Source organism: Gallinula chloropus (genome assembly GCF_964237585.1).
Source record: "Gallinula chloropus genome assembly, chromosome: 1".
Classification (NCBI taxonomy): Eukaryota; Metazoa; Chordata; class Aves; order Gruiformes; family Rallidae; genus Gallinula; species Gallinula chloropus.
In genome coordinates, this window is record NC_140085.1 from 203,378,056 (window position 1) to 203,405,347 (window position 27,292).

Here is a 27,292-nt window from a genome sequence, read left to right on the forward strand (position 1 = left end):
GGCAAATGGCATCCTGGCCTGTATCAGGAATAGTGTGACCAGCAGGAGCAGGGAAGTGATTTTCTGTTCTACTCAGCTCTGGTCAGACTGCACCTCGAGTACTGTGTTCGCTTTTGGGCCCTTCACTACAGGAAGGATGTTGAGATGCTGGAGTGTGTCCAGAGGAGGGCGATGAAGCTGATGAAAGGGCAGGACCAAAAGTCCTGTGAAGAACGGCTGAGGGAGCTGGGGCTTTTTAGTCTTGAGAAAAGGAGGCTGCAGAGATGTCATGGTTGGTCTCTTCTTTCGGGTGATAAGTGATAGGACGAGAAAAAATGGCTTGAAATTGCACCAGGGGAGATTTAGGTTAGATAGCAGGAAGAATTGTTGTCAGGCATTGGAACAGGCTGCCCAGGGAGGTGGTGGAGGCACCATCCCTGGAGGTATTTAAAAGGCATGTAGATGAATTTCTTAAGGACATCATCTAGAGGTGGGCTAGTCAGGGTTAGGCTGTGATTGAACTCGATGATCTAAAGGGTCTCTTCCAACCCAGATGATTCTATGACATAAGCTGGCCGCCTCCTGTAGCCGTTGGATAATTTCCCCAGTCTTACTAAAATTTGTTTCACTTCCAAAGCACAGTCCTGTGAATTTCTAAGGGTTAAAATTGAGTATGGGGCTGTATGAAAGCTGCGATGAGCAACTGGAGGCTGATGATGGGCTTAAACCGCGGTACTGTAAGTGCAGTTCCGTGATGTGGCACCAGAGGGGTTCCTGGTGACGGCAACTGCGCTGCTCAGCCGTCAGAAGTACGAACAGTCACGCAGGCCTGGGGGGACGATGAACTATCAAGTTGAATCATCTTTACAGCATAAAGAAACTCAGTTGGACTGCCGAAGGTCTGTAGGATAAATACGCCTAGGGAAAGGTAGGAGCGAGTCGTTGTGCAACATGAACATACACAGATCACAAACTCACAATTTCATTCAGAATAACTCATCACCAGGGCAGGGAGTGGGCAGAGGTTTCCCCAAGGAAGGGGTTATACCTACGAGCATTCCTTTACCAAGAGCAGGGTCAAACCCTGGAACAGGCTTCACTAGAGAGGTGGGTCGATGCCCCAAACCTGCCAGAGTTTAAGAAGCATTTGGACAGTGCCCTAACAATTAGCTTCTGTTCAGCCCTGGAGCGGTCAGGCAGTTGGACTAGATGGTCCCTACAGGTCCCTTCCAGCTACTCCTGTCCTATCTTCTACTCCCCATCACCTGGGACAGCACTAGGCTTCAGTCTGTGACAATAAAATACTTGTTTCTGCCTCTTGCTCCTATTTCACCTTTACAGCTCCTGTTTGTCTGAAATTCTGTAGATGCCTGGGGCAAAGCCTTTCAACTGCTCTTCCCTTATGGAAACGAAGTGCCAATCTTTAATTAACATGATTAGAATTTTTGAATGCTAAATTAGTTAGCATAATCAGAATTTCTGAATGCTGAATTACTATTGCAGTTATATAATGCAGTCAACCAACCTCTCTATATGTATAGAGTGTAGCTCAATTCAGGTCCACTGCTTTTCCAATGCAGTAGAGTCACCTCCAGGACTGAGGTCTAACTAGGTACACAGTGCTGGTGTGCCACACTGTAATGCTGTCCTGTTCATCCCACTTCGTACATGTGTAACTAAACTGGCTTTGCATTTACTGTTAAAAAGCAAATATAAAGTTAAGATGTATCAATTGCACCCCACTTTGGTGCCCAAACACCTGATAGGTCAGGTTTTATATTTGCACTGACACCTCTAAGCAGATCATTTTGCTTTATTGGAGTAATGAGATTACAAACAATTGAGCTGGGAAAAAGAACGCACTAGATCTGGTATTGTAGCATTTGGAAGTGTATGTATAGTGAACAGTTCTTACTCAATAGAACCATGGGGTGGTTTGGGTTTGAAGGGAACTCCAAGACCTTCTAGTCCCAACCCCCTGCCATGGGCAGGGACACCTCTCACTAAAGCAGGTTGCCCAAAGCCCCATCCAACCTGGCCTTGAACACTGTCAGGGAGGGGGCAGCCACAGCTTCTCTGGGGAGCCTCTGCCAGGGCCTCACTGTCATCACAGTAGAGAATTCCATTCAAATGCCTAATCTAAATCTCCCCTATTTCAGTTTAAAGCCATTACCCCATGTCCCATCACTCCCTGCCCTCGTAAGCAGTCCCTCTGAGCTTTCCTGTAGGCCCCTCCTGATACTGGAAGGCTGCAGCAGTAGTTATGACTGTGGAAAGGGTTGAGGGAATTATGAAACTAATCAAAATCCAACTGTAACTGGCGTAGTAACTCCAAAGGTTTAATTTTATTTATTCATCTGTACAACAGAGGTGAGACAATCCCAGTAATTAAGTTGCACTTAATTGTCTTAATTTCTACAAAGTAAAATATTGCAGTTCTATAGAAGAACTGTTTCCAAACTCCAACAACAGAAATTTTACATCAAACAGTGCAATTAAGAAAAATGACATTAGTTACTCAAATCCCTCTTCCCTCTGTACCTCTATCTCACTAAAAACCAAAACAGTATCAAGTTCTGAAAACAGTTGTAAAAAAATGCAACTACATTCCTCTAAATGCTATCTTACAGATGTGTTCCACTTCCCTGTGTAACTTTCAGTGCTTGTCAAATGCTGCTGTAACACTGTGGACAGCTTCATAGTAATAAAACCCCAGAGAAGTGACTGCTACGTTCAGTTTAAGAGCCAATTTTAGAAGCTGTGTTTGTATTTTATATATGTGATGGTGCAATTACTTTTTCCTGTTTTCATTTTATATCCAATTGCACATGCTTCATTAGGACATGCTAGAAAAAAGCAGCCATGGATCGCATTGTCTTTTCTTGTAAGAACCCACGTGAAGAATAGGGTTGTGGATGGGTGTCTCCAACTTTCCTGCAGCTTCCTGCAGCTAGTATCACTGTGTAGCCTGTTCAGCAAAGTCTCTGTAGGTCACTGGTGAGCTAATTAGTGAAATTTAAAGTACTCATTGTCACTTTGTATACAGTTAGCAAACCATGTCCCTTTACAGCCTAATAAAAATTAACTGAATTGTTCAAAACCCCAAACTTCTAAACTGAAGTTCACATCAAACTTCAAAATAAATACAATTTAATACAAAATATCAGGAAAAAAAAATTACTTGCAAAAACCTATCCTTGGTCTCCAAGGTGTCCTATTTAACCTATACCCATTATGGAACACACCATTATGGAGTATATGAAAAATAATTGAACTTAGAATTACAATGATGCAATCCACTGTGCTAGTAATGAGCTATTTCAGAGACTTGTGTGTGTATCTTAAAATGACTCAGTCTCTCTACATTTGGTTACAAAAACTGGAAAAAGAAAAGGCTGTCTCTACAAATCGACGAGTTCCTTGTCGTCTCTTGAAAGCCAACACACAAAACCAAAAATGAAATCGGGGTCTTTAAAGAGCTTCTCAATATTCTGCAGGATCACCCTCCCCAGGACGGGTTTAGAGACTGGGATCATACAACAGCTGCGAAGGGATGGGTTTCCAACACTGTCTTCCCGTAAGTCTCTTTAAATGATGGCATCATGTTCATCACTGTAATAGAAACAGAGTAATTAATTAATGTTCTGCAGTACAAGCAAGAGTTGCCATGAGGAACAGCCACCCAGCTGCTAAGAAGGTTGTACACAGAGCCCTGGGAAGGGCTAAAGGCACGTTGATCTGGGAGTGACAGTCCTCCGAGCCAAACCTGCAGTTAACCAAACTACTGCATTTTGTCAACACTCCTCCAAGCTTCAGTAGCCCTGTGAACATCTTGGCCTTTCCCATTTCAGTCCAGTACACACTTTCAGTCCAGGTGTTGCTCAGGCATTTTTATCCTACCTTCCCTATCACGAGTAGTAACATCGTAACAACAAACATCCATTTGAATACTATTGTGGGTAAACATAGGCAGCAGGGACAGGCTGAATTCCATGACCAGCAAGCAGGATTCAAGATGGACAGAAAACACAAGGCCTAAACACTACCATCCCAACAAGTCTAACGACATCACCTCACTTAAAGCAAGCTTCCCAACTGAGATAGGTAATGCTGAAGAGGAAAAAAATCCCCCACAAACTAGTTTTAAGAATTCTCAGATCTTAAACTAAACGTGGGACAAGGGGAGGAAAGACTAGAAGTAGAGTTGAGTATGTATGTTAAACAAGATGGTACAATTTTGATTAAACTATTCCCTACAAAAGGGCTGAGATGCAAGATGAGGTCAAAATCATAGATGCCTGGTTCTGTGCTCTCAGAAATGAATCCTGCAAAGGAAGGAAAAGAGTCGCTCCACAAAGAACCATACCCAAGACAAGACTGGGCCTACTATGTCCTGTCCCCCTGTGTGGTATCTTAAAGCCAAGAGACCAGTTGCCTGGAAGAAGTTGGTGGCAGACAATCTGTTTAAATTTAAAGTGTTTTTAAACTTCTTGTCTGTCTGCAGCCCACAGTCAACTTCTAAAGGGTCTTGAAAAGATAACTAAGGAAAGCAAGCTTACTCTCAATATTTTATTTGCTGTAGAGCAGCTATGCTCAACAGGGAAAGCAGCAGCAGTAGCAGCCTGCAGCTCAAAGGAGAGTGAAAGTCACTGGTGCACACAAAGTAAACATGGGGCTTCAGGTGGGATCCAGCCTGTACCTTTCACTATCCACAGCACAGACTTCATCTAAGACTCTTGGCAGCCCTTACAAAAACACATGGGTAGGCTGATTCATCTGACATTTACCCTACTTCAGGGTAACAGGAATGATATGAAACAACTAGTTCAGATGCTGTATTCAATAAAAAGAATTCTACTTCTCATTCTACTTGTGAGAAGTACTTAAAGCAGGATTAGTGCATGCAATTCCATGGACAGGTTTCTGGAGCTGGGAACAAGGTAACACAGAAACCTAAATAATTGAAATCCCCCAGCTGGCCTGGCTGCTTTGCGAGGTGTGGCAGAAGTCTGGAGTTCATATATTAAAGAGCACAATATTTGATTGCTGTAAAAAAAATGTGAGTAGTGGTCATATTGGCTTTGAATGTTCTCTGTGATAATAAATAAGTTAATCAATTCAACAGTAGTGGCTCAAAAATGTGGAATATTAGATGTCTGGTTTTAAAAGTGTCTGCTCAAACTAGATTTGAAGGTACATACAAGGTGATACAAAAGATACATGGTACCAAAGTTTCAATAAGGTATCAAACAGGTAATAGAAAATAGAGCTACTACTACTACTAAAAAAAAACCCAAACCCAAAAAACCCAAGTAAGGGGGAGGAAAACTTTGAAGAGTCAAAGAGAAAGCATCAGAAAGAACCAGAAATCTTGCAAATTGCTGCAAATGTTTCAAGGAAATGTTTACAAGGAAACATTAGCTATTCATGGAGGAGCTAAAGGACAAGGACCCTTTAGAAAAAGATTATATTAGTAATAGATGAGAGAAAAATCCCACACAGAAGAAAGGCATAATAATGACATTGAGGAATAGCTGAAGTGGTTAAAGACAAATTATCACAGTTCAATTTCCCAATGGTATTAATATCATATATATTAAACAAATGTATGTACCAGAGTTCATTCTCCTTGCTTGGTTTGTCCTTGGTCCTCTCAAGAAAGTAATAAATTGACAAGGGACAATCCCCTGGGGACTTACATTGTTCTGTACTGAATGCCTCTTCTAGAGTGATAGGTTTTGCATCCGATGTAGAGAATAACTAGGACTCCAAGTGTCAGCACAATGCCACCTACAAAACTGCCCACATCAAATCTGGAGGTTTTGGCTACGACAGCCTTAGATTTTGATGTAGCTGCAAAGAAAGCAAAAGGGACTTTATACAGAGCTTGCAAAACTGTGTTTCAAGGGACTCCTTTATATCTTGCCCTCCACACTGATGTTTCATCTAAAGACCCAAATAGACAAATTTAACAGAACTGTCAAGAATCCAACCAAGCACACTGAAACCTAAAGCTGTTCTTAAGTGCCAGATTCTGGTAACACAGGAGAAACTGATCCAACCACCCGCTCTCTCTGAAAGACTCACTTCCCCTTTTCCCTTCCACCTCCCTCTTTACCCCATGCACTTTCCTCCTTCTCTACATGTGACTCCCCTCCTTCTTATGCCAGTTCCAGTGTTTTTCATACCCTCCATGAGCAAATTTATCTAAGATGGCCTAAAATTAACCCAAACAGAAAAGGAAGTTGCTTTGAGTCACGAGCACACTGAATCAGCCTGCAGAGGGGGTCCAACAACCACCAAGGCAGTCAGTATAGTTACGTGGTGGGAGTAAAATACTTTTGATGGTGATGAGCTGTTGGACTGTTTTATCTGGTCTTATGGAATTGTACCCCTTACTCTCCAAGTGAGATCAACTCTGGAGCCCAACACAAATATTGACATAAATAACATGGCTTCAGATAAACCACACCAGTTTCTGTGTGAAAACTGTTTTTATCTGCTACAAGCTCCCACCAGAAGACACAGTCTGTGCCCATCTCTATTTGTACTTGCCATGGTGAGCACTAGGCAGGCAACTAAAAGCTCTGATGACAGCTCCACCTACTCAATTATGCTTCACTGACATGTGAGCAACCCTGATCAGTTTAGAGGCGTAAGCACAAGGTGGTCTGAACAAGCAGCAAGGAAATACCAAATTCTGTATTAATACAAATTCTGTGTTTGTGTTGAAGGGTTTTGTCAAACTGCATTTCACAACTTTTATGTGAGTTGTGACTCATTCACAGTCATGTTCTGTCTTCCATTAGGGATACAATTCATGACATTGCTACAAACATGACTGACAGAACCCAGTCTTCCTACTAAGCCAGCAGACATACTTTGAGCTGTGAAAAAGGAAGTGTTAAAATGAATTCCAGTAACAAGAGCTGAAAAAAAAATACAGAAGTTGTATTCAAAAGTCAGGCTTTCTCCTAACATCAGCGATCTCCTTGCTGGTGGCTGCTGGTTTAGACCACCTGCACCTTATTTTTTTCCCTAAATACGTCAGGCTCTCAGGTTAAGCCAGGCCTTAAAGGGGAGTGCTCAGAGCACTTATTTTGACCAGATCTCCTGAGGTCCCTTCTGACCTCTACCCATTCTGCGATGCTGTGACTGTAGACAACTTAAGAAAAAGCCCCACCTTACTCTTGTTTTACAGCATGCACATACCTTCTTTCTTTACTACTGTAAAGCTAGCAATTCTACAAGTGTACAACATGTCAACACGTATACAACATGTGTACGTGTGTACAAGCCTTTATGAACTTCTTGAAGTGTAAGCTCACCTGTTACAGAAGTGAAAGAAGTCTTGGAAGTGGTCACCACCGTAATATTGACTCGTGATGATGTGACTGGTGAAGTTGTGGTGGATGTTGTTGCCTGGCTGGTTTTGTTGGGCTGAGTTGTTGGGGTGACAGACACAGTGGTGCCATTGGGCTGAGAGGTGTTGTTCAGATGAGAAGCACTGGTGGTCGCAGCTGGGAAGTTTTTATTTGTGATATCACACAGAAAAATGCATAAAAATAATGAAGTTACTTGACTCATTGAATAAAACGGCAAATATCATGCCCAAACAGAATGACAGATCAACAATGAAAATGCTACTGTATAGATATCTAGGCTTGCAGACAGACTCTCCTTCCCCATGGCATTTCCTTTGGAAAGGTCTTAACTTGTGATTTCAGGGGCTCAAGATCAGGAATACTTTTAAGGACTGGCTGTAAAGAAAACCTGGATAATACCTAGTAACTGATATGTGCTGCTAGATTCCAAAAGGTTGTGTTGTGGGGTTTAAGTAACATTACCCAATTCCATAGAATCCCACCTAACTTACTGTATTTTAATCTACATTTTTACTATACTTTAAGAGTAACTTTCCACTTTAAGCACTCAACTTTTCAGATAACCACTTTTCTGATAAGAACAGATTTTGCATGAAAATGCACACTACAACTCCCCCACCCGACCATTCCAGTCATGATTTAATCTTTAATTCACTCTTGCATGAAACACTGACTTTACTAAGGCTTCATCTATATTAAACTTAGCGAGATAATTCTGTATGGACTCAGGGTTCAAAAGGTTTTCCACACATGATAAAAGTTGGAATAAAGTAAATCTGTTAGCTTGTGTCATTTGTTTTGTAGTCAGCTGTCTCGCCAAGGTTAACATGAAGACTGGAATGCTGTTTCACAAGTTTAATGGACACCTAAGATCTTTAACTTTTACCTAACGCTTCCATTCCCTCCTCAGAAAGCAGCAACATTCAGAATAAAAAACAACATGAAGAAAAATTCAGGAATTTGACACTGATATTTATAGCAAAATCCTTAAAAGCCTAGAAGGCAGGCAGCTACAACAATCTTAGGAGTAATTACTTATTTTTCTAAGAAGGAACTAGCAAGAAACATGAGCCTGTTATGCAACTAACATTTCTCTGAGCAGACAATAGGAGGCAAAAGTATGGAGGAATTTTAGGGAGAAAAGACTCCCTTTACTGCTGTCTCCTTCTGTATTATAAACTTCTGTAATCTCACACAAGCTGGGTTTATTTTAAACACCCTGCAATCTTTTCATTATGGACATTCAAATGTCTAATTGTGCCCATGTGTTCTTTAAATTGTCCAAAACTAGAACAACTGAAGAACAGGAAGTTTCATGTTAACTCCACAGTTAACTTGATATTCAATTTTCGTTTTGTTTTTGTACAGCTAAAATGCTCCTACAGAACGATGTTCCTGTAAGTGTGGTTTAAAACACGAGGAGCTGCACACAGAATGATGCCTTTGCTCAGACTTAAGCATCACTGCTTCCAGTACAGATGTGAACATCAAAAACTTAAAGACAGAGAACGATATGACAACGTAAGGATTCAGAAAGCAACTGGCCTAGGCAACACTCTCCTGCACATTTAACATTTACACTACTGAAGCAGCCCAACACAGTCCCCCAGTAAATGTTACTTATTTTCCTGTTCTTTGATGTTATAATTGTGCTTTGCCACAACCCTAGGAAACGCTTTGAAATGAGCATTCACTGCGATGGAACAGTTGGAGTACTGTACTCGTGTGCTTACCTTGTTACAGTTAGGAAATTCAGTTCCTTTATGAAGCATGTGTAAAATACATCAGATAATATTCAGGGCACATTTTAATACTGACAGGCAAACTCCCCAAAGGCACAATGATCTATAAATACCAAATGGTTCCTCACTGTAGGAAATGAGCAAGGAAATGTGTATATGGAAACCATCCATAGCTGTATGACATGTAACCATACCTGGCAACTGCATTTGTTGCAAAAAGACACAAAAAACACCACAAGGAAAGACACATAAATCTGAACACAAGTGTCAACCAGACAGTTTGTTTGAGGTCTTTTTGAGGCACGGTTTCTGAGAGTCCAACTGGCTTGTGTTTCTGAGCAATATAATGGCTAATGGTTCCATGCATAGCATTACACAAGGATGTTACACAAAGACAGTATCTATTCCACAGGCATTAAATTACTGCACAGAAAGCCTGAGTCAGCACAAACACATCCAAGCAGCTATCATAAAGAACTGCAGCAAATCTGGATGTTACTTTTTCCCACTCCTATCAATGATTTTTTTTTCTTACTTATCAAGGTTACAACACTCTGCAATGTAACAGGGTGAAATCTGGTTAATCTCCTACAGACTTTCATGATATCTTTAGCATCAGTTATTTCAAAATATCAGTAGGAGGCAGCTGGAGAATTTGGGAAGCTGACATGAACTGGGCACCAATCTGCTCTTCTATGTCTTTGAAAAATCTTACCTGTGCTATTTTACCAACATAGTTAAAACAAAAGAGCTTTTGCTAGAAACATCATCCTTTATCTTTTATTTCCCCAATTACTTTCCCCCAGCTTCACTGAACATCATGCTAAACAAACCCAGGGTGCATCAGTTACTTAACCATACATACAGCATAAAGATATGAATTCTTAGCACTACTCCTGTAGTGTTCTATTGCAACAAGAATGAACACAACTCAACTGCATAAGCACTGTGCTAACGTACAAAGCCATTGTTATTGAATGTTCTTCCTGAAATAAATACATACTCTCCTTTGCATGGAAAAGGATTAAACGAGACAGACTTTTGCTTCAGCCATGAAAAGCTTCCAAATAAAAAAAAAAGGCAAAATTAAGTACATAAGTGAAGTCCATGTATCTAGTTAGTAGTCTTTATGCTGAGGAGGTTGAAACAGATAATCTCAATGGATGAACGATGTTTCAAGATGTATGAAGTTTCAAACAACAAAAAAAAAGAGAAAAGAAAAAAGAGCAGGATGTGAATGATAAACACTGTGGAGCAAGGCATAGAGCTCTGTTAGGTTTGTACTCTGCCTAACAGGAAAGGGCTCAGGCCTCTTCTTAGCATTATTATCTAGAAGTAGTAAAACTCTGCAAGAAACCTGTAGTCAGGGTTGGAGCAGAGGGCGGAAGGGATGGAGCACAGGGTGGGTGAAATACCTGTGGCTAACAATGGCTTTACACATGGGAAGGCCCTAAGGCAACAAGTGGATTACAAAATCTCTCCACTTTCTGAGTTAGACAGGCTTAAACTGGTACACTGCAGGCAATGGAATGAGACACTGCACCACTTCCTTGTTATCAAAAGGTCTTTGCAGATATATATATTTTTTTTTTCCTGACAAGCACCTTAAATGATTAACAAGCAACTTGTGAGCGTGGTGGCTCAAAGGTTATCTGGAGACTACACAGACACAAAGCAAGAGTTGTACTGGAAATGGAATGACACAGCTGGGACCTTACGATCAGCATAAAACTCACAAACACATGAAGTATCTTAGGGTATGCACAGTATTTCTGCCCTGCTTTCACATGGCTCTTAGCACAAAGGGGACTCTGTTCATGCATGGAACTGGCTTCTCTCAGACACAACCTTCTATCTGCGCATCACAGACTAAACAACTCCAATTCTTATCTAGTGTTTAATGTTGTGATGAAATGTGCTTGTCCCAAGTTCTTCCAGAAAATTATTTTTTTAATAATCTCACACTGACATAGGCAATGGTTGGAACACTACAAATACAAGTGGATGATTTGTTTGTGTCCCAGGTTCAACATCTGCTTTCAAACTCTACTAGTTGATCTAACACAGCTATCACATCTTTCTATAAATATGTGTTTTGTAAACATGTTCCTTATGTTGGAGCATCACAACTGCAACCCTGCTGTCTTGGGAAATCACTCTTACCTATAGTTCTTTTGCCAAGCTGTTAAGGAAAGAGGATAGTGATAGAAAAACACAAGAGTATCCATGACATTGTCCCACACTTGCTCTTTGTGTCTTGCTTGAACTCCACCGTTTCATGCTATGAGCTCTATAGGGTCTGTTTTTTACAGTGTAAGTGCCACGAGCCTCACCTAAAAGGAAATGGAGCCTTACTCTTGAAACTCAAACCTTCGGGCCTTAATTATATCCTGAATCTATTTAATGTGAAATAGCATTAAATATATGTGCACTGTTAGCCCAACAACCTGTTCATCTTTACTCCATGAAAGTGGAAGAATATGTTGAGAGACAATGAATTAAGATTGACTTCTTTGAATTCTTCCTTGAAATTTTGATTCTTGTTTTTCACTGGCATCACAAATGTCATTGCTTCTACTGATGAAGCACACTACCTGAACTTGAAAAAGTGTAGCTTCACTTCTGAGTTGTTTTACTTGTTGCCTCCCAGACCTGAAATAAAAATGCCCTTCTCAAATACCCACTTTTGATGGGTATTTCCTTAGTGTTGGAGAGCCTCTTTAGAGTTTGGTATGGTCAGGGGTAGGTTTGAAGCTAGCTTCTAGGTTCACAGTAATGAACAGATACATACCTTCTGTAGATGCTGCTGTAGACTGTGTGGATGATTTAACAGTGGGATTGGATGAAGTGCTATTATTGTCTTCAAGAAAAAAAGAAAACAGGTATTATTAATTTTCACTTTGACATACTATCATTAAAGTACCCACAATACAATATTTTTCTTAGGCTATCTATGTTTGCAGGCTGTAAGTGGGAACAAAGCAGTTATTCCATCCCAAAGCAGATGGTTTTGTCCTTCTGCAAAATGCTTCTACATCTCAGTGCAGCAAGAACATAGTTACATGGTGTGCAGAGCAGTGCTGAAACAGCCTACATCTGAATTCTTCACATCTTTTTGCTCTATTCCACTTCTATGTCACACTCCATTCCAGTTGCTGTCCGTGGCTTTCTTGACCTGTAGGGGTTTTTTTTTGTCTAGTTTGAATTCCTCTATTTCAGTTCCATTCCTGTTCATCAACCTTTTCTTTAATTTTGCTGCATCTCTCTTACAAACTGGGCTCATGCTAGGAACACACTTTTCAATATTCTGTGAAACATCTTTCTGTTGGCCTATGTTCTCTCTACACAAAAAAGGGTCCTATGAACATAGCTGTTTTCAAAGACTTAAAACATAAACCATGTTTCAGTCCTAAGTGTTTTGCCCATCCCTCCTTTCTTTCACTTCTACTTTTCCAGTTCTTTCTTCCCTGCTTCCAACTCACGTTACTTCGAGGTTTTCAAGCAGCTTCTCACTCTTACTTGTGTCCTCGTTCAGTGTTTCGTACCGATTAACAGTCTCTTCCTCCTGGCAAAGATCTAGTGGGCTGTTTGGTTAACTCCCCTTCCTGGAAGGGTCACTGACTTCACCTCCCTCCCTTTGTTTTCCACCATTGTCTACACCCACTCTGATTATTTTTTTTCCTCTGAAGTAACTGATCTTCTACAGCATCCTCCCACATTGCTAGTGCTACACACCTTGCGGCGGCCTTATTGCTTTTCAGCATGGCTGGAAAACATAATCTTGGAGATGAAAACAGCAACACAGCTACCAGAATCCAGTATTTCATTTGAACAGATCTGCTGTTGTTATCACTGGAAAAGTCTAGTCTAAAATAGCGCTTTCAACCCTCTTAACTGTATACATGCTAAGAGTAAGCTCAGGTTTAAAAACATATTCAACAAATTTCTGCTGTTATACCACCCTCCAAAGAGAGGGGGAAGGAATTCCTTCTCCTTTTCTTGGTATAATCAGAGCCAACTAGCCCCATCATTGAGTACTGCACATACAACCCTTATACTGACATACCTGGGATATTAAGTTACAGACTTAATCACCTTTGAGAAACAATCTGTACAATTACAATCACATTCTTTCTTGGACATGCTGACTTTTATACCAGCGTATATGGTATATACACTTTTATACCATGCCTGGGGCTAAACCTTTCCCACACTGGCCCAATACCATAACCAGAAATCAGTTTGGGCTTCCCCCAAGTTCTGAGACCTTACTTCTACAACCCTGGGAACACATCTGGATGTGGGCTGCATGCTCACACAGGTGAAGAGAAGCCACGTAGACTGCCTGGAATTTGGGTGTGAGTAATGATGCAATTAACACAAAATAGAGTGAGTCAATGAGCAGAGTACTGGCTACACATCCTAATTGTTGGTCAACAGCGAGTGAGATGAGCAAAATAGCACAGGGCAAAACTGACTCAAGGAATACACCTTTTGCACGGCACATGCTTAAAGGTGTACAGCTTAATGTGGTACAAATGAGATTACACTATGCAATTAACATGTACTTCATCAATAAGATCAAGCATGGTGGACCTAGGATCCATTTTGACATTAAAAATTGAATGAAACAGTGCCTTGCTTTTTTCCTCAAGAGCACTGAATTCTAGCCCAGCAGACTTCTTGAGCTGCTGGTTCTCTTATTAAGACTAAAATGATACTGGCAGATACTTCTAGTTCTACACAGAAAATGTTCCTATTTTATATCTGCACTCTCTGTATCTCTGGGTATCTAAAGATATGAGGATTGAGTTGAGGTCTATTGTTCATCAGCCCTGGAGCTGTTTACAGCTGTTATGGGACAGTTTAACACATACAATAATACATATTGCTTTTCTCAATGCTACTTAGGAACAGCAACAGAAATTCCAATGGTATTACCTTCCGAGTTATGGTTTGGAGTTGTAACGGGGGACACAGTACTGTTGTTTGTCTGTTCATTTCCTACATAAAAAACAAGAATAAAATAATTTTAGGTGCTTTATTATTATGAAGTAAAAACACCTCTTTCTCTTGCTTTGGGCCTCTAAATGACTAAACTGCCATGGACAGGAGTTAGATATAATGACAATATAAAAGGATTGTACCACAATTGCCTGCTCTTAGCACATTAGAAAACACAACTACGCAACCCTCAAATAAAATGGAACTCCCTTGCATCCCATTTTATCTTTTCCATCTTCCCCATCCCAAGCTCTCTTCTTCCTTGAGATGAAAGAAGGCTGAAAGAGGTAGAAAAACAGGCACCTCCCTTCACATGACCCACATCACCTCCAGAAAAGAACTTTTCACATACATCTTTTCCTTTGCAGGCAGATCAGCACTTGCTCTGCACTTACATGGACAGCATGGTATGAGGATAAACTATACCATCATACTCTAAAGACTAATTGAGGCCTGATTACTCTGTCCTCTGGCTCAACCAATATGCAACAGGTAAGATTTAATAAAGATAAACCAGACAGAATTAGTAGTCTGGCATTTAGATGCATGCAAGAGGATCAGGTCTGGATTCTGTCTTTGCGAAGCAGAGTGTAGTTTGGATCATTTATAGCAATACTCTGTAAAAAGGCAAGCAAATAACCTGAATTAAATTATCATGGAATTAAGACATTTTCTCAGTAGTTATGAAACCTCAGTGAAAAAAGATCTCAAAATGGTCAAGTTTGTAAACACAAATGACACTGTATCTTAGCCCTGCAACCTCTGGGCTGCAGACAGTATTGCAAAACAGCTTAGACTGTTCAACTAGGAATCATAGGGAAAACAAGCACACCAAAAAGGATGGTGGGATGCAGCTAAACTAAGGCACTCCAGGAAAGACCTGATGCTGCAGACATCCATCTACATCAGAGCTAGTCTCTCAGCAGTTAACAATGATGTGATTGAGGAGGCTGGGACAACAGAAAACTGGCATCACCCCTTTCCCAGACAGCACACTATGCTTTTTGCTGCCTCAAGCAATAGAACAGACTCCCTGAAAGATTAGATGAGAGGGGCAGGAACCAGAGGTGGAAGGACAGACAGGACTGTATTAGTCCTGGTTCAGATCGGCTTGGACCGCACACCTTGAAAGACATCAGCTTAAAAGATACAACTTTTTTTTTCCCCCTCTTCAAAAAAAACCCCAACCCAAACATTGATAAGTTTCCTAACTGGCATCACAAGCAGTTGTTCCAGAATATCTTAACATGAGGTACTGCATAAGCATATGCTACACAGGAACATGTGGCAGTGAATGGGACAGGTGAGAACATCTTAAAATGACACTATGCCCAAGCAGTTATCTGCCCTCAGCCAGTGGTTTTGGATTCGAAGCCATGTGTATCACCATAGGGACAGCAGGAGAATTCAGCCAGGGAGGTGGAAAGGCACTCCTGGGTAAATGCAAAGGCAAAAGCTGCAGTCCCTTTCATACAGTGATGGCTCTGAGAACAGGAGACTCTCACTCGAGCCCAAACATTGCACAGTGCAACCGGCCCAAAGTGAAACAGCAAGGGCAGCCGCCCTTCTCCCAGGAGCAGAGGGCGAGGGTTAGAAGTCTGCACACATGAGCACAGGAAGGAAGGAAGGGGGGAGAGAGCTGACAGCCAGCTGCAGTGTGGAAGGTCCTGAGCACAAGCTGAGGTAAAGCTCTTTGGGACATAGGGTTAGTTGCAATATTGGGCCTATGAATCTCAAACTGTGCTGATTCTTGCTGCTGCAAGTGCAAGTGGGCTGGGGATGGGGGAGAAAAGAAAGAAAGAAAGGATCTCTGTGTTCATTTTTTGTGATAAACCAGAACCGAGCCAAAGAAATACCCCACTTCAGGCAATGCATCAACACACCATACTTGAAAAGGACAGGGAAAGGGGAGCAACAACGTTTTGGTCAGACAGGTCTGTTTTCCGGTTTAAGGTCAGGCGCAGACACCTCTAAAAACACAACTGCTGGTGTCTGGCTGGGCTGTACACGAAGGCAAGTGTGCTTCCTGCGAGACGCTACGGCGGCTTGGTACGCCGCGCGCTTCCGGCGCATCGCGCAGTTGTGCTGCTTAACGCCTAAGAAATCATGAGTTGGAGAGAATCTGGATAAGCAAACTTGCAAAAGGGGCAAAATCAGGCCACTTCTTCCAGCTTATAGTGGCATTCAGACAGAGGAGCTGGAGGTTTATGCTAAACACACAGATAGATGCAGGGTGATAGGGATAGCTCTGACATGCTGAAAACAAACAGGACAAGATTTTAAACAGACTTGTTTTTGCCAAATCCTGCAAAAAAATCACCACAGTGGATAACATTCACAAATGTTTAATGAATCTGTAGTGTCCAGCTCAGGCATGTACCAAATTAGTATCTGCTGTAGATGAAGCCAAGTAGAAGAATCACACACTGATGGGCAGCACTAATCATTGCAACAAAGGTCAGTTTTCCCACTGCCATATTCACATCTCAGATAAACACATTTCTAAGGACCTTCAGAGTTTATGTCTAGTTTAACTGAACTCACGCTGCACAAAGAACTTGGTGAAAGACTCACATTTTTACTAAGCACGATTTCACACATTCATTTTGGGGACATTTCAAAACTCACACATAAAATTCTGTCTGGGCATCTTCTCTTTCAGGTTTGATGCTTATCAGGTAAGCTGCTGAGTTTTGTGCCCCAGCTGTTCCGCTTTAGTTGGTTTAAAAAGCAAGAAGTACAGAGGCACTGATAAGGCACAGTCCATAAGAAAGATCTCTGCCTTGCACAGAAACCTCTAAACAATACAAATGAGAAAATGTTGAGGTACTGGAATGGGTAAGAGATTTTAGAGCAGCAACGTTAATATAACCATCCCCTAGAAAGTCTCCACCATCAGGATATTCCTTCTCAGTTGAAATGGATGAAACTCAAATTCTGCAGATTAAACAAAATCAACTCCTTGACCCCAAATCTACTGTAAGTAACATCTGCCAGACAATTTTCAGAGATTATAAATTCAACCCCCTGCTATCTTGAACCTTTTCATTTACTTTCCCTTTGACTCACCAAAGTCTTTTGATATCTATTTTTGAAGTGGTATTTTTGAGCTACCAAGAAGGTTATTGCTTCATCCCAATACAGAGGTCAGGCAGGATTATCTCAGCAACTTTTTGGACAGGCCCTCTCCGTGCCTTAACATTGTGAAAACCACCTCACAATCTTGCAAATGAAAGCATAAACACATAATTACACAGATGTTTAAAGAAATAACACAGACCCACACAACTGATTCTCAACGCTGTTCAATTTGAGACTAAAAAAAATACTACACCTTTTGCCATCATCAAGAATCTAAGAGATGTACAGAGAGACACTGAAATCAGATGCTCTGCTTGTTTTCAGGTCTGGAGGCTGTCGCTTATTTTTTGTGCTGTGAGTTGTTCTGCGTACAGGTAAGCTCTTGGAAGACATTGCTAGCTGTCTTCTCTGAAGAGAGCAGGAACAGGGGGAAGGCAAAGCCTTCTGCAGGGAGCATGGATTCTCCTTACTTGCTCAGATATCAGGAAGCCAGCTGGATTTTTCATAACAGTGGAAAGAATCTTTTCTAAACCATAATGTCTTGGTGATGTTTCTTCACTGACTTGACTGACACACAGAAATAAACTTGCCAGCAGAGTAAAAGAACAACGTAATATTGAAACAATCAGCCTGCCCAAAAAATCTTAACCCAAATGAGGACAAATCTACTGCCAGTTTCTTTTTGTGTATTATTGTAGTTGATGGGTTTCACACTCTCTCCTGTAGTGCCTGTTAGCGAAGCACTAACTTTTGCTGAAACCAACACAAATCTCAGCAGTAGTTTCTGGAAGTTTCTGATTAACGAGCCAGAAGATACTTCAATAGATACACTGACTGAGCCCTTAATAGGGCACAACTTCTCTCAACATAAGTAGAGTTCAGACAACAAATTCACATAGGGAGAGGAAGGATACATTTAACTGATACGAGTCAGGCACGATCATCCCTGCCCCAGGAGAAGCACTGACAGTACACTGAGTTAAACCAGTGTATGCGCTCAGGAAGTGGCATGATACAAGACAGATCAGGCCAATCTTGTACCAAATGAAATGGCAGTCTATCGTAAAATGGAGGCTGTAGTATTTCAGCAAAGCACTCAACAGGTTACTAGTGAACTTCTAAAAAAAAAAAAAAGCAATTTTTTTTTTGAAAAGGCAATTTTAAAACTGTTTATGTTCTGCATTTTACCTTTTGTTTATATCAATTTATATTATAGGTTCACGAGATTTTAAACAGCAGCATATTAACACCAAAGAAGTGACTGATACTCCTCAATGCTATTCATGGCAGGTTAATTTTGGTGCCTATCATTTGGCTTATTTACTCTGGACAACTGTGGGGCACTGCATGAGGCGCTCAGTCTTCTGAAAAGAGACCTTTGGCAGCTCAGACTTTTGCACCCCTGATTTTTTTGGAGCGCATGTTGATTGATGACTGTGCCCCGCATCCGCCCTCCTACCACCTGAGGTGAGGCACAAGGACACTGGGGTGCCACGTATTTACTAGAACCCGCCGAGAAGAAAGAGGGACGGCTGCGAGCGCCTGGCAGAAACACAACCCGCCCCGTCTGCCCCCACAGCGGAGCCGTGACGACCCCAGAACCATTAAAAGCCACCGGCCGCAAGCACAGCGCGCTTCGGCGAGCAGCAGGGAGAGAGGCAAGGGCAGCGTTCCCCCCTCCCCCGCCTAGCCCTGCCCGGGGCACCGTGGCTCGCCCGGCTGCTCCGTGCCCCGGGACGCTGGCGGGGCTCCTTAGGAACACCTAAGCCACCACACTCCTGCCGTGCCGCACATCTCCCCGCCCGCTGCTCGCACTCTGAGGCGGAGGGAAGGGCAGAGCCACGGGGGAGCCGGGGGGTGCGCAGGACCGGCAGCGGGGCGCGTTGTGCATCCCTCTGCTGTGTGTAAGCATTGCTCCCCCCCCCAAACAACCCGTTCCCTGCCCTTTTCTCTTGACTTTCCCCTTCAAAACCACGCTAAACGTAAAGCGGCTCATCCCCTGCTGCCGTCACAGGGCCGGCTGCAAAGAAACTGCCCATGTGCACGGGGCAGCCTCAGCCCCTGCCTGAGCGGGCGGAGACCGGTCAGCAAGCCGCCCAACTCCCTCGCAGCCGCTCACCGAGCGAAGGAGCGGTCAGCGGGGCAGCGAGGAGGCCGCCCGCACGCCCGGCCCCGCTCCCAGCTCCCCCGCGACGCGGTGAGGCCGGGTCCGCCCGGCGGAGGCTGTGGCGGCGGCAGGGCCGACGCGGGGTGGCGGGGGCAGCTCGCACCGCGGCGACCGCCCCCGTGCCGGCGGAGGGGGGGCAGCCACGGCGCCGCCCGCTCTGCGCCCGTCCCGCCCGCGTCCCACCCGCCGCCACCACTACTCACGGGAGCCGGGGGCGAGCAGTAGCAGCGCTACCACCTGCAGCACGCAGGAAGCGCCGCTGAGGAGCCGCATGGCCGCCGAGGGACCCGCGATGCACCGGTGAGAGGCCGGCGCCGCACGCCAGGCGCTGATGCCCGGACCGGCGGGGCGGGGCCGCCGTGCCGCCAGGGGGCGGGGGGCCGAGCCGAGGGTGTGTCCTGCGTGCGAAGGGGGTCACCGCCCATCCCGCTCGCAGCGTCAGCCCCCGCGGCGCGCAGCTTCCTCGGGCCGGGGCACAGCCCGCAGCCCGCCGGTCCGCGGGGCACGGGCAGCCCTGAGGGGGCTCTCCCGTCTCCCGCCGGGCTTACGGCAGGCCGGGCGGCCAAGTACGGTGGTGTCTGTAGGGAGAGACTTATGTACACCAGGAGCCTGCGCCGCGGGCCGGTGGTGTGAGGCAGCCCGTTCTCTGGGTAGCCTTTCAGTACCAGAGCCTCAGCAGGGAGCATTTACCCTCCTGAAGTCTCCGCAGCTCGCTCTGCCCGCGTTCGGAGGGTGTCCCCGCTCCGCCTGGGCGGTGCTGATGCCGATGCGGGCTCTGTCTGCAGTGTGTGCTATTGAGTCACCAGAGCTGACGCCCTGGAAAAGATTTTTACGTCAGTAATTGTGAAACCGGCTACAAAGGTGGTAGGGAAAAGTGAAAGGGAACAGCTGTGTTACAGTCTTTACAAGTTTTTCTTATTTTCTATCATCATCAGAAGGTCGATTTTAAAGTTAGGGGGTTATTTTTCAGAGGGGGGTTATTAATACGCTCTTAAGAGTGAAAAGAACCTGAAAATTAGTTGTCAAAGGAAGGGAGACACTGCTACAAATTGCTTTCTAATAAGTTAGAGAAAAACACTTTTAATGTGGGTAATTGTAGGTTTGTCATCAAAGCCACAGTAAAACATTTAGCACACAACACTACGCTTATGTTTGCTGCATCAAGATGTTTCCAGGTCAAGTGATGGACCAGGGAGGGGAAGGGCCTGGCCTGAGAGTGCACGGGCAGGCTGTGACACTGTGTGAAACCCACTGCCCTTCCCTAACGACAGAATTATCCTTTTACAAGCATTTACTCTGTAAGCAAGCAAGTGGTAAACTGAAATGCTGAAGAAAAAAGATTGTTTGTTTGGTAGGTTTTTGTTCTAGGCATACTAGGCCCCATTGTTTGCATTTAGTGAAAATAGGTAGAATCATCGAGTATCCTGAGTTGGAAGGGACCCATAAGGATCATTACATCCAACTCCTGGGTCCACACAGGGCCAGCTAAGTCAGAGCATGGGGCTGAGGGCGTTGTCCAGACGCTTTTTGAACTCAGTCAAGCTCGGTGCTGTGACCACTGCCTTGGGAAGCCTACTCTAGTGCCTGACCACCCTGCGTGTGTTATACTTCTGCCATCTTCTTATGCCTTTGTTCTGCATTGTTTCCTGTACAGTTCTCATGACTGAAGTTCCTGAAGACCAATGTGTGTCTCTTTCCTGTGTGTTTTCTGACATGATCCTCCAGATCTTTTCTTCATGATGGCAGCAGGAGTAATATCTGCAGCTAACCTAACTCCAGTAAAGCTTGGAAATACTGGTAATCCATACGTTACGAAGAACAAGGGCCCCCTTTGGTTCTAGAGGCAAAGCTTAGAGTAAGAAAGAATTTTTTTTATTAAACTAATTTATATTTAGATATTAATTATAGAAATCCTTCAGCTCTTGCACAACTCCAGTGAACATCAGGCTTAGAACAGATTGGAAGCAATTTATTTTTGAGCAGCCTAATTAACATTGCTCAACTTGTGTATGTGCAGAAAGAGAGTAGTTAAGATACACGGAATGAAGTGATAGGTTTGTGGGAGATGGCTCTGTAATTCCCATAGAAGTGCTGAGTTAGCAGGAACTGAGATGTGTTGCAAAATAGTCCATGCTCTTTACTGTGTAAAGGCAGAGGTGTTAAAAGGTCTTACGATGATTCCTTTGGCATGATCTCATTCCATTTGGTGTTTATTGTTCTCTGGGAGGTGAATTTCTGACAGTGTACCTAGAGGTGGCTAGGAGTTGTTTGTATGCTAAGAAGGTAACATTCTGGGAAATGTAGTGGAAGCTATCATCTCCTTTTGATGCATGGTATAATTAATGATTTCTCATACAGATTTCCCTGTAAAAACAGGATTGGTAGGGTGTTTTGTTTTTTCTTTTTTTCCTGATTTTGTATGTGGTATGCATGGTTAGGGAGCAGCAAAAATGGGGTTGCCCCACAGTGCAGATGAGCTGGGTGCTGAGGTGGTGATAGCGTCAGGGTCCACCACCAGTCTTAGACAAGTCAAGGTGATGAGCCTGATCCAGGGAGTTCAGCTGGGAGGGAACAGCAGATGACAGCTCAGAAACATGGTTATGTCATAGATCTAATGCCATTCCAGGAGACAGGATATAAGGCTACCACCTTTCTCACAGCAAGTTTGGGTTTGAAGGGGCCTTAGAGATCATCTTGTTCCAACCTCCCTGCTATGGGCAAGGACACCTCCCATCAGACCAGGCTGCCCAAAGCTCCATCCAACCTGGCCTTGAACACTGCCAGGGAGGGGGCAACCTGTGCCAGGGCCTCACCACTCTCACAGTGAATATTTTTTTCCTTATATCTAGTTTAAATCTATCCTCTTCCAGTTTATAGCCATAGTTTATAGTCAGTCTGGGGTTCCTCCAGGAAAACCAGTCACTAGGTCAGGGCAGCTGGGGACAGGGCTGAGGACAGACACAGCTATGATGGAGCTCAGGCAGAGACTGAAGGCTCAGGTACCAGAAGTACCAAATCCACTCAGTACTGAAAACTGTGGACTTGGTATTTACTCAGTAAAAGTTCTATCACCGCTGTAGTTTTCCATGCCTCTTATCAACCATCAACCCATTGTTCACAGAAGTTCACTTCTGTAAGCTGTCATCTCTCCTAGTTGACACACTTGATCAACTATCTTCCTCTTTCAACATGTTTGAGGAATATTAATTTAGGTTACACCCAGTAAAGTCGTTGCCAGACTTTACTTAGCTTGATGTCTGCTGTGTATAGATCTGACTTGTAAAAGAGTCTTATTCCAAACATGATAGATGACACCTTGCTTTACAAATCATGTAATTTTGATATTCTCAGACATCAGTGTTAAAGCAACACTGCTGGATAACAGTAAAGTATTTTTAATCAGGAAAATATAAGAACATGCAGCATTTTTTCTGAAATACTGTCAAATATTGTAGCTTTAACTCACGCTCCTTGGCAATGCAAAGTTAAGCTCTGTAGAAGAAGGGATAAGAACCAAGGTTGAGCAAACTGGCAATTTACTTTGTTGTGAGTGTTAGCAAATCTATATTTATTTGGGTTTCTTCATGCATACTTTTTAAAGAGTAAGGAATTAAGTTCTAAATTATATTGGCACATATTTTGTTAGGCAGTAGTGCACATGTGAAGCATCAGCACCCTATGAATGAGTGCTTCCATTTCTTTGAGCTCAATGTTGTCCCAGAAGTCAATAACCATAATTCAGGTATGTCAGTCAGGTCTGTATACATGATTGTTTGTAAAGCCTTTAACTCTGAGAACTTTCTATTCCAGGACAGCTTTAAATTTTCCAAACCATACACCAGATTGTTTGTCACTGTATTGTACTCTCTGTAAGTGTGAAACTCCTGATGGGTTTTCTGTTCTAGAATACTGGCTTCTATAGTGAATTCTGTACCAGAACTGCATAGTGTTGTATTTCTGTGGATGCTGTGCTTGGCACACAGTTTTGCATGCAGGTCCTGAGGCATGCACCTGAATCATAGAATCATAGAGTCATAGAATGGCATGGGTTGGAAGGGACCCCAAGGATCATAGAGTTCCAACCCCCCTGCCACAGGCAGGGACACTAACCTCCAGGCCTGGATCTACACAAGGCTGCCCAGGGCCCCATCCAACCTGCCCTTGAACACCTCCAGGGATGGGGCATCCACCACCTCTCCGGGCAGCCTGTTCCAGCACCTTACCACTCTCTCTGTAAAAAACTTCACCCTAATATCTAATCTAAACCTTCCTTCCTTTAGTTTTAATCCATTCCCCCTTGTCCTGCCAGTGTCTACCCCTTTAAAAAGTTGATTCCCCCTCCTGTTTGTATGTTCCCTCCAGGTACTGGAAGGCTGCAATGAGGTCCCCCTGCAGCCTTCTCTTGTCCAGGCTGAACAAGCCCAACTCCCTCAGCCTCTCTTTGTAGGGGAGGTGCTCCAGCCCTCTAATCATCTTTGTGGCCTCCTCTGGACCCTCTCCAACAGTTCCACATCTTTCTTGTATTGGGGGCCCCAGACCTACCCTTTCGAGCAGGGATCTGGTAAAGCATAGAGCCTGCTGTAAAAGGTGTTTGGGACTCTAAAGCATGTATGGTCAGGAACGTGGGAAGTCTACCTGCTTAGCTCTTAGCTGCTTTTCTCTGTTGTCTGGTATTCTGATGGGTAGGAAACTGCAACACCTACCTGCTTCTCATAGAGTGTAGTGGTTATCAACTTCCAGTCATAATTGGCCTGATTTCAACGGGTAATTTAAATGATAAAAATGTAATACTTTCCCTCTTATGTGGCAGTTTTTCGACACAGATAAAAATGCTTTATGAAAAGTGAAAGTAGTAGACTATTTGACTAATAATTTTCCAGTGAAAGTGCACAGATGCTTTAATAGTGATAAGTGGGATTTTAAGGTGCTCAGCAATACAGCTAACTTCTCACTGTTCTGATGTGATGGAGAGAAGAGGTTTTTGGCTGAGTAAGTGCAATGCAGGCACTGTACAGACGTAACACCACAAATATTATTAATGGGATAAACCAGGAAATAGTAAAACTCCAAACATAGGCCCTCTCCCTGCTCCAAAAAGAACCCCCACCCCACCTTTGATTGGAACCTCAGTTCAGTTCAGTGAATTTCAGCTGTTCAGAAGTAAAGTAATTGATTTTGGAACCCCCTGTTTGATGGGATGAAAAACAACTATTCTGACAAAGTCCTTTACAGAATCCTCACAGCACAGACCTCGGTGCAGCCATCTATTGGTTTCATACTGCCTGGGACAAGGAGCCATATGCATTTGGAATGGACCATATTGCTTCCTTCAGCATTTGGCAGGAACCACTTGGGCACATCTGTCCTAGTGCTGGTTAAGGCTGTCTTCTGTGATCTAGCTATCTTCTGAGACCTGATTCAAACCTGGGTATAGATGTATGTCGATGCAGAGAGAGATGGAGTTCATAATAGTGGATATGAATACAGCTGCAGTCTGACTAGCAATTGCTTGATTCAAACAGCAATAAAAAGAATCCAAGAAATCTGCCAGATGAGATTCCACTTCCCAGGAATTGAGTGCTACACCTTGTGTGAGCCTCTGGAACACAAGGGAGGATCACCTGCCATTGTCAGTGCCACAGACAGGCCCGCCTCCCTGCCTGGGCCCAGCAGCCCTTCCCTGCCTGCCCTCTTGCCTCAGCCCTTGCTCATCCACCTGCTCGCCTCCAGCCTGGGCCGGCTCAGTGGGCAACCCTTCAATACCCATCCTGGGTGGCCATGTCCCCAGCTCCTGTGACAAGGCCACGACCAGCATTCCACTCATGGTGACACGGCTGGCACATGACTGGGAACTGATGGAAGGCCCAGGAACATGTGACATTTCCCTAAAAAAACAACTACATGAAAAGCAGAAACACTGAGAGCCCTTAAAAACTCCCAAAGGAGGTTGTCTCTGGTACAAGCCATAAGGCTTGTTCCACCATATCTTCACCCCTATCGCTGCCTCTCCTGTTGAGGCTGTTAAATCCCAAACAGCTCCCAAGCATAGTATGCCTTCTGCCAACTCCTCCTTGGACCTGAGTTTCCATTTGCATGGTAACTGTCAGGCGTCATCCTTGAGCAGTTGCCAGTTGTTTCCAGTCTCCTCCAGACCAGTCTTCTCCAAACTTTACCTATCCTGGCCCAGCTGATGTTCCTTTGCCTTTATCCATTGCCAACATCCATTATTTCACAACGGCCTAGGTGGATCAGTCTACCTCCCTGCTCTTCGCAGGCCTTGCTCTTCTACTTCCTGTATTTCAGTTGGCTTTCTCCATTTCTTGGGACCAGAAGATTGGAAAAGAAAGGTTCCTTGCTTTCATGCAGTGCCAACCCAGCTCTGCAAACTCTCTGAGCTCATCTGAGCCTAAGGCTTTGATGATAAAAGGTGAAGTGAAACTTGTGTTACCAGTAAAAGCACGGTAAAAGTGCCATTTTTTACACAGAGGATACATCTGTTCTAGAGGTTTCAAGTCCAAAGTGTTTGTGGATGATAGTGTTGCCCAAGAAAGGATCACAAATTGAATTTGGTGTAGATAATAAAACAATGAATGTGTTTTCAGCAGCAAAAGGTCTGTTTTGAATTGTTTTTTCAGAAAAGCTGAGGCTTTGTCAGACACGCCTTGTGGAACATCCAGAGCTTTGCCAAAGTAATGCATTCCTGCACAGGGTGTCCTTGAGTAGCTGCCCTCCTTGGTGCCAGCCAGGGCTGTCTGGTTCTGTATGCTAAGTTTGATGCCTTCCTTTGGCCAGGAGGAGTGTCTCTCTTTGTTCCTAAGACATAATATAAAAGAATATAGCAATATTATATAAATAGAAATTCTATGTAATAAAGACAGTAAGAAAAAGGAACAGGTGGTTTTGCCCAAAAGACCACATAAATGATAAGATCCAGGCAATGGACATGAATCAGAAAAGTTTATTTAAAGGTCAGTTTCTTTATCCTTAGTTTCTTAACATGAATAACTGGAGTAATGAGTTTTATGATTTAAAAATATTAGAACTCACTACAACTGATTCAACTACAAAGTCACATCTTTATGTGTAATTACCCAGAAGCAAAGGCATTTGCACACACACTCCCCCCACCACCCTGTGTTACACATAAGAGTAGGATTTTAAAATGGAATGTCTAAAATTCAGTCAGAGTCTTGGAACCTTAGAAGGTTTTCTATTAAACAAGTAAGGAAAAAGACCTTAAACATCCTTAATGAACTCTTTTTAAGATGAAGCTAAGGACGGAGTACTGACCACATCTGAAAACTGATGCTTTAATGAACAAACTGGAAATCAGTCAAAGTTGCTGTTTTCTAAGTAGGTTCCATAATTTCAGAAGATCTACTAAGTCCTAGATTCCTGCTTATATAGAAAATGTGGACATTTTATGTGGAAATTCTCCTTTTCCCGCTGAGGTAGAGGCTTTTGCATTTTACACTGGGAAAAAATGGGAAGGATAGGGAAGGACACATTTGATTGTACTGAGATATGTTCGAATGGGCAAAGTAATTTCCATTTAATCATGTAATAAAACCATCAGGAAGTGTTGTTTTTTTATTACCAGTAGAATTTTGTGTGACACTGAACATGTGTCCATAACCTGAGTGCGTATATGGCCCTAGGGAAAACTTTGTATCAAACATGAAAAGAAACATACAAAGGCCTTGTTAGAAATACAGTAAACTGGCATATACAGTTTTCCCAAATTATTTGGAAGCCAGTTCAACTGAGTATTTTAAAGTGACATAGGTTTAAGGCACATAAAAATCTGTTCATATTTGAAGGGAAAGGGATGGAATTGAAGTGTTTACTTCTATAACATTGCAGTTGTCTTATAAGAATAATGAAAATTGCTTATTTTAAAGACATAATACAATCATACCATTCATCTTCAAAAC

The 27,292-nt window shown here is 43.2% G+C and overlaps 1 protein-coding gene across 1 annotated transcript; it reads right to left on the reverse strand.

The window, feature by feature from the left end:
• Nucleotides 1-3,331: 3,331 nt before the first annotated feature.
• TMEM123 (transmembrane protein 123) lies at nt 3,332-19,631 on the reverse strand (the record flags this gene model as incomplete). Its single annotated transcript, XM_084271361.1, has 6 exons — nt 3,332-3,591; nt 5,679-5,832; nt 7,308-7,499; nt 11,898-11,966; nt 14,048-14,110; nt 19,562-19,631. The coding sequence occupies 6 exons, from the start codon at nt 19,629-19,631 to the stop codon at nt 3,567-3,569; spliced, it is 573 nt and encodes a 190-aa protein (XP_084127487.1). The 3' UTR covers nt 3,332-3,566.
• Nucleotides 19,632-27,292: the final 7,661 nt, after the last annotated feature.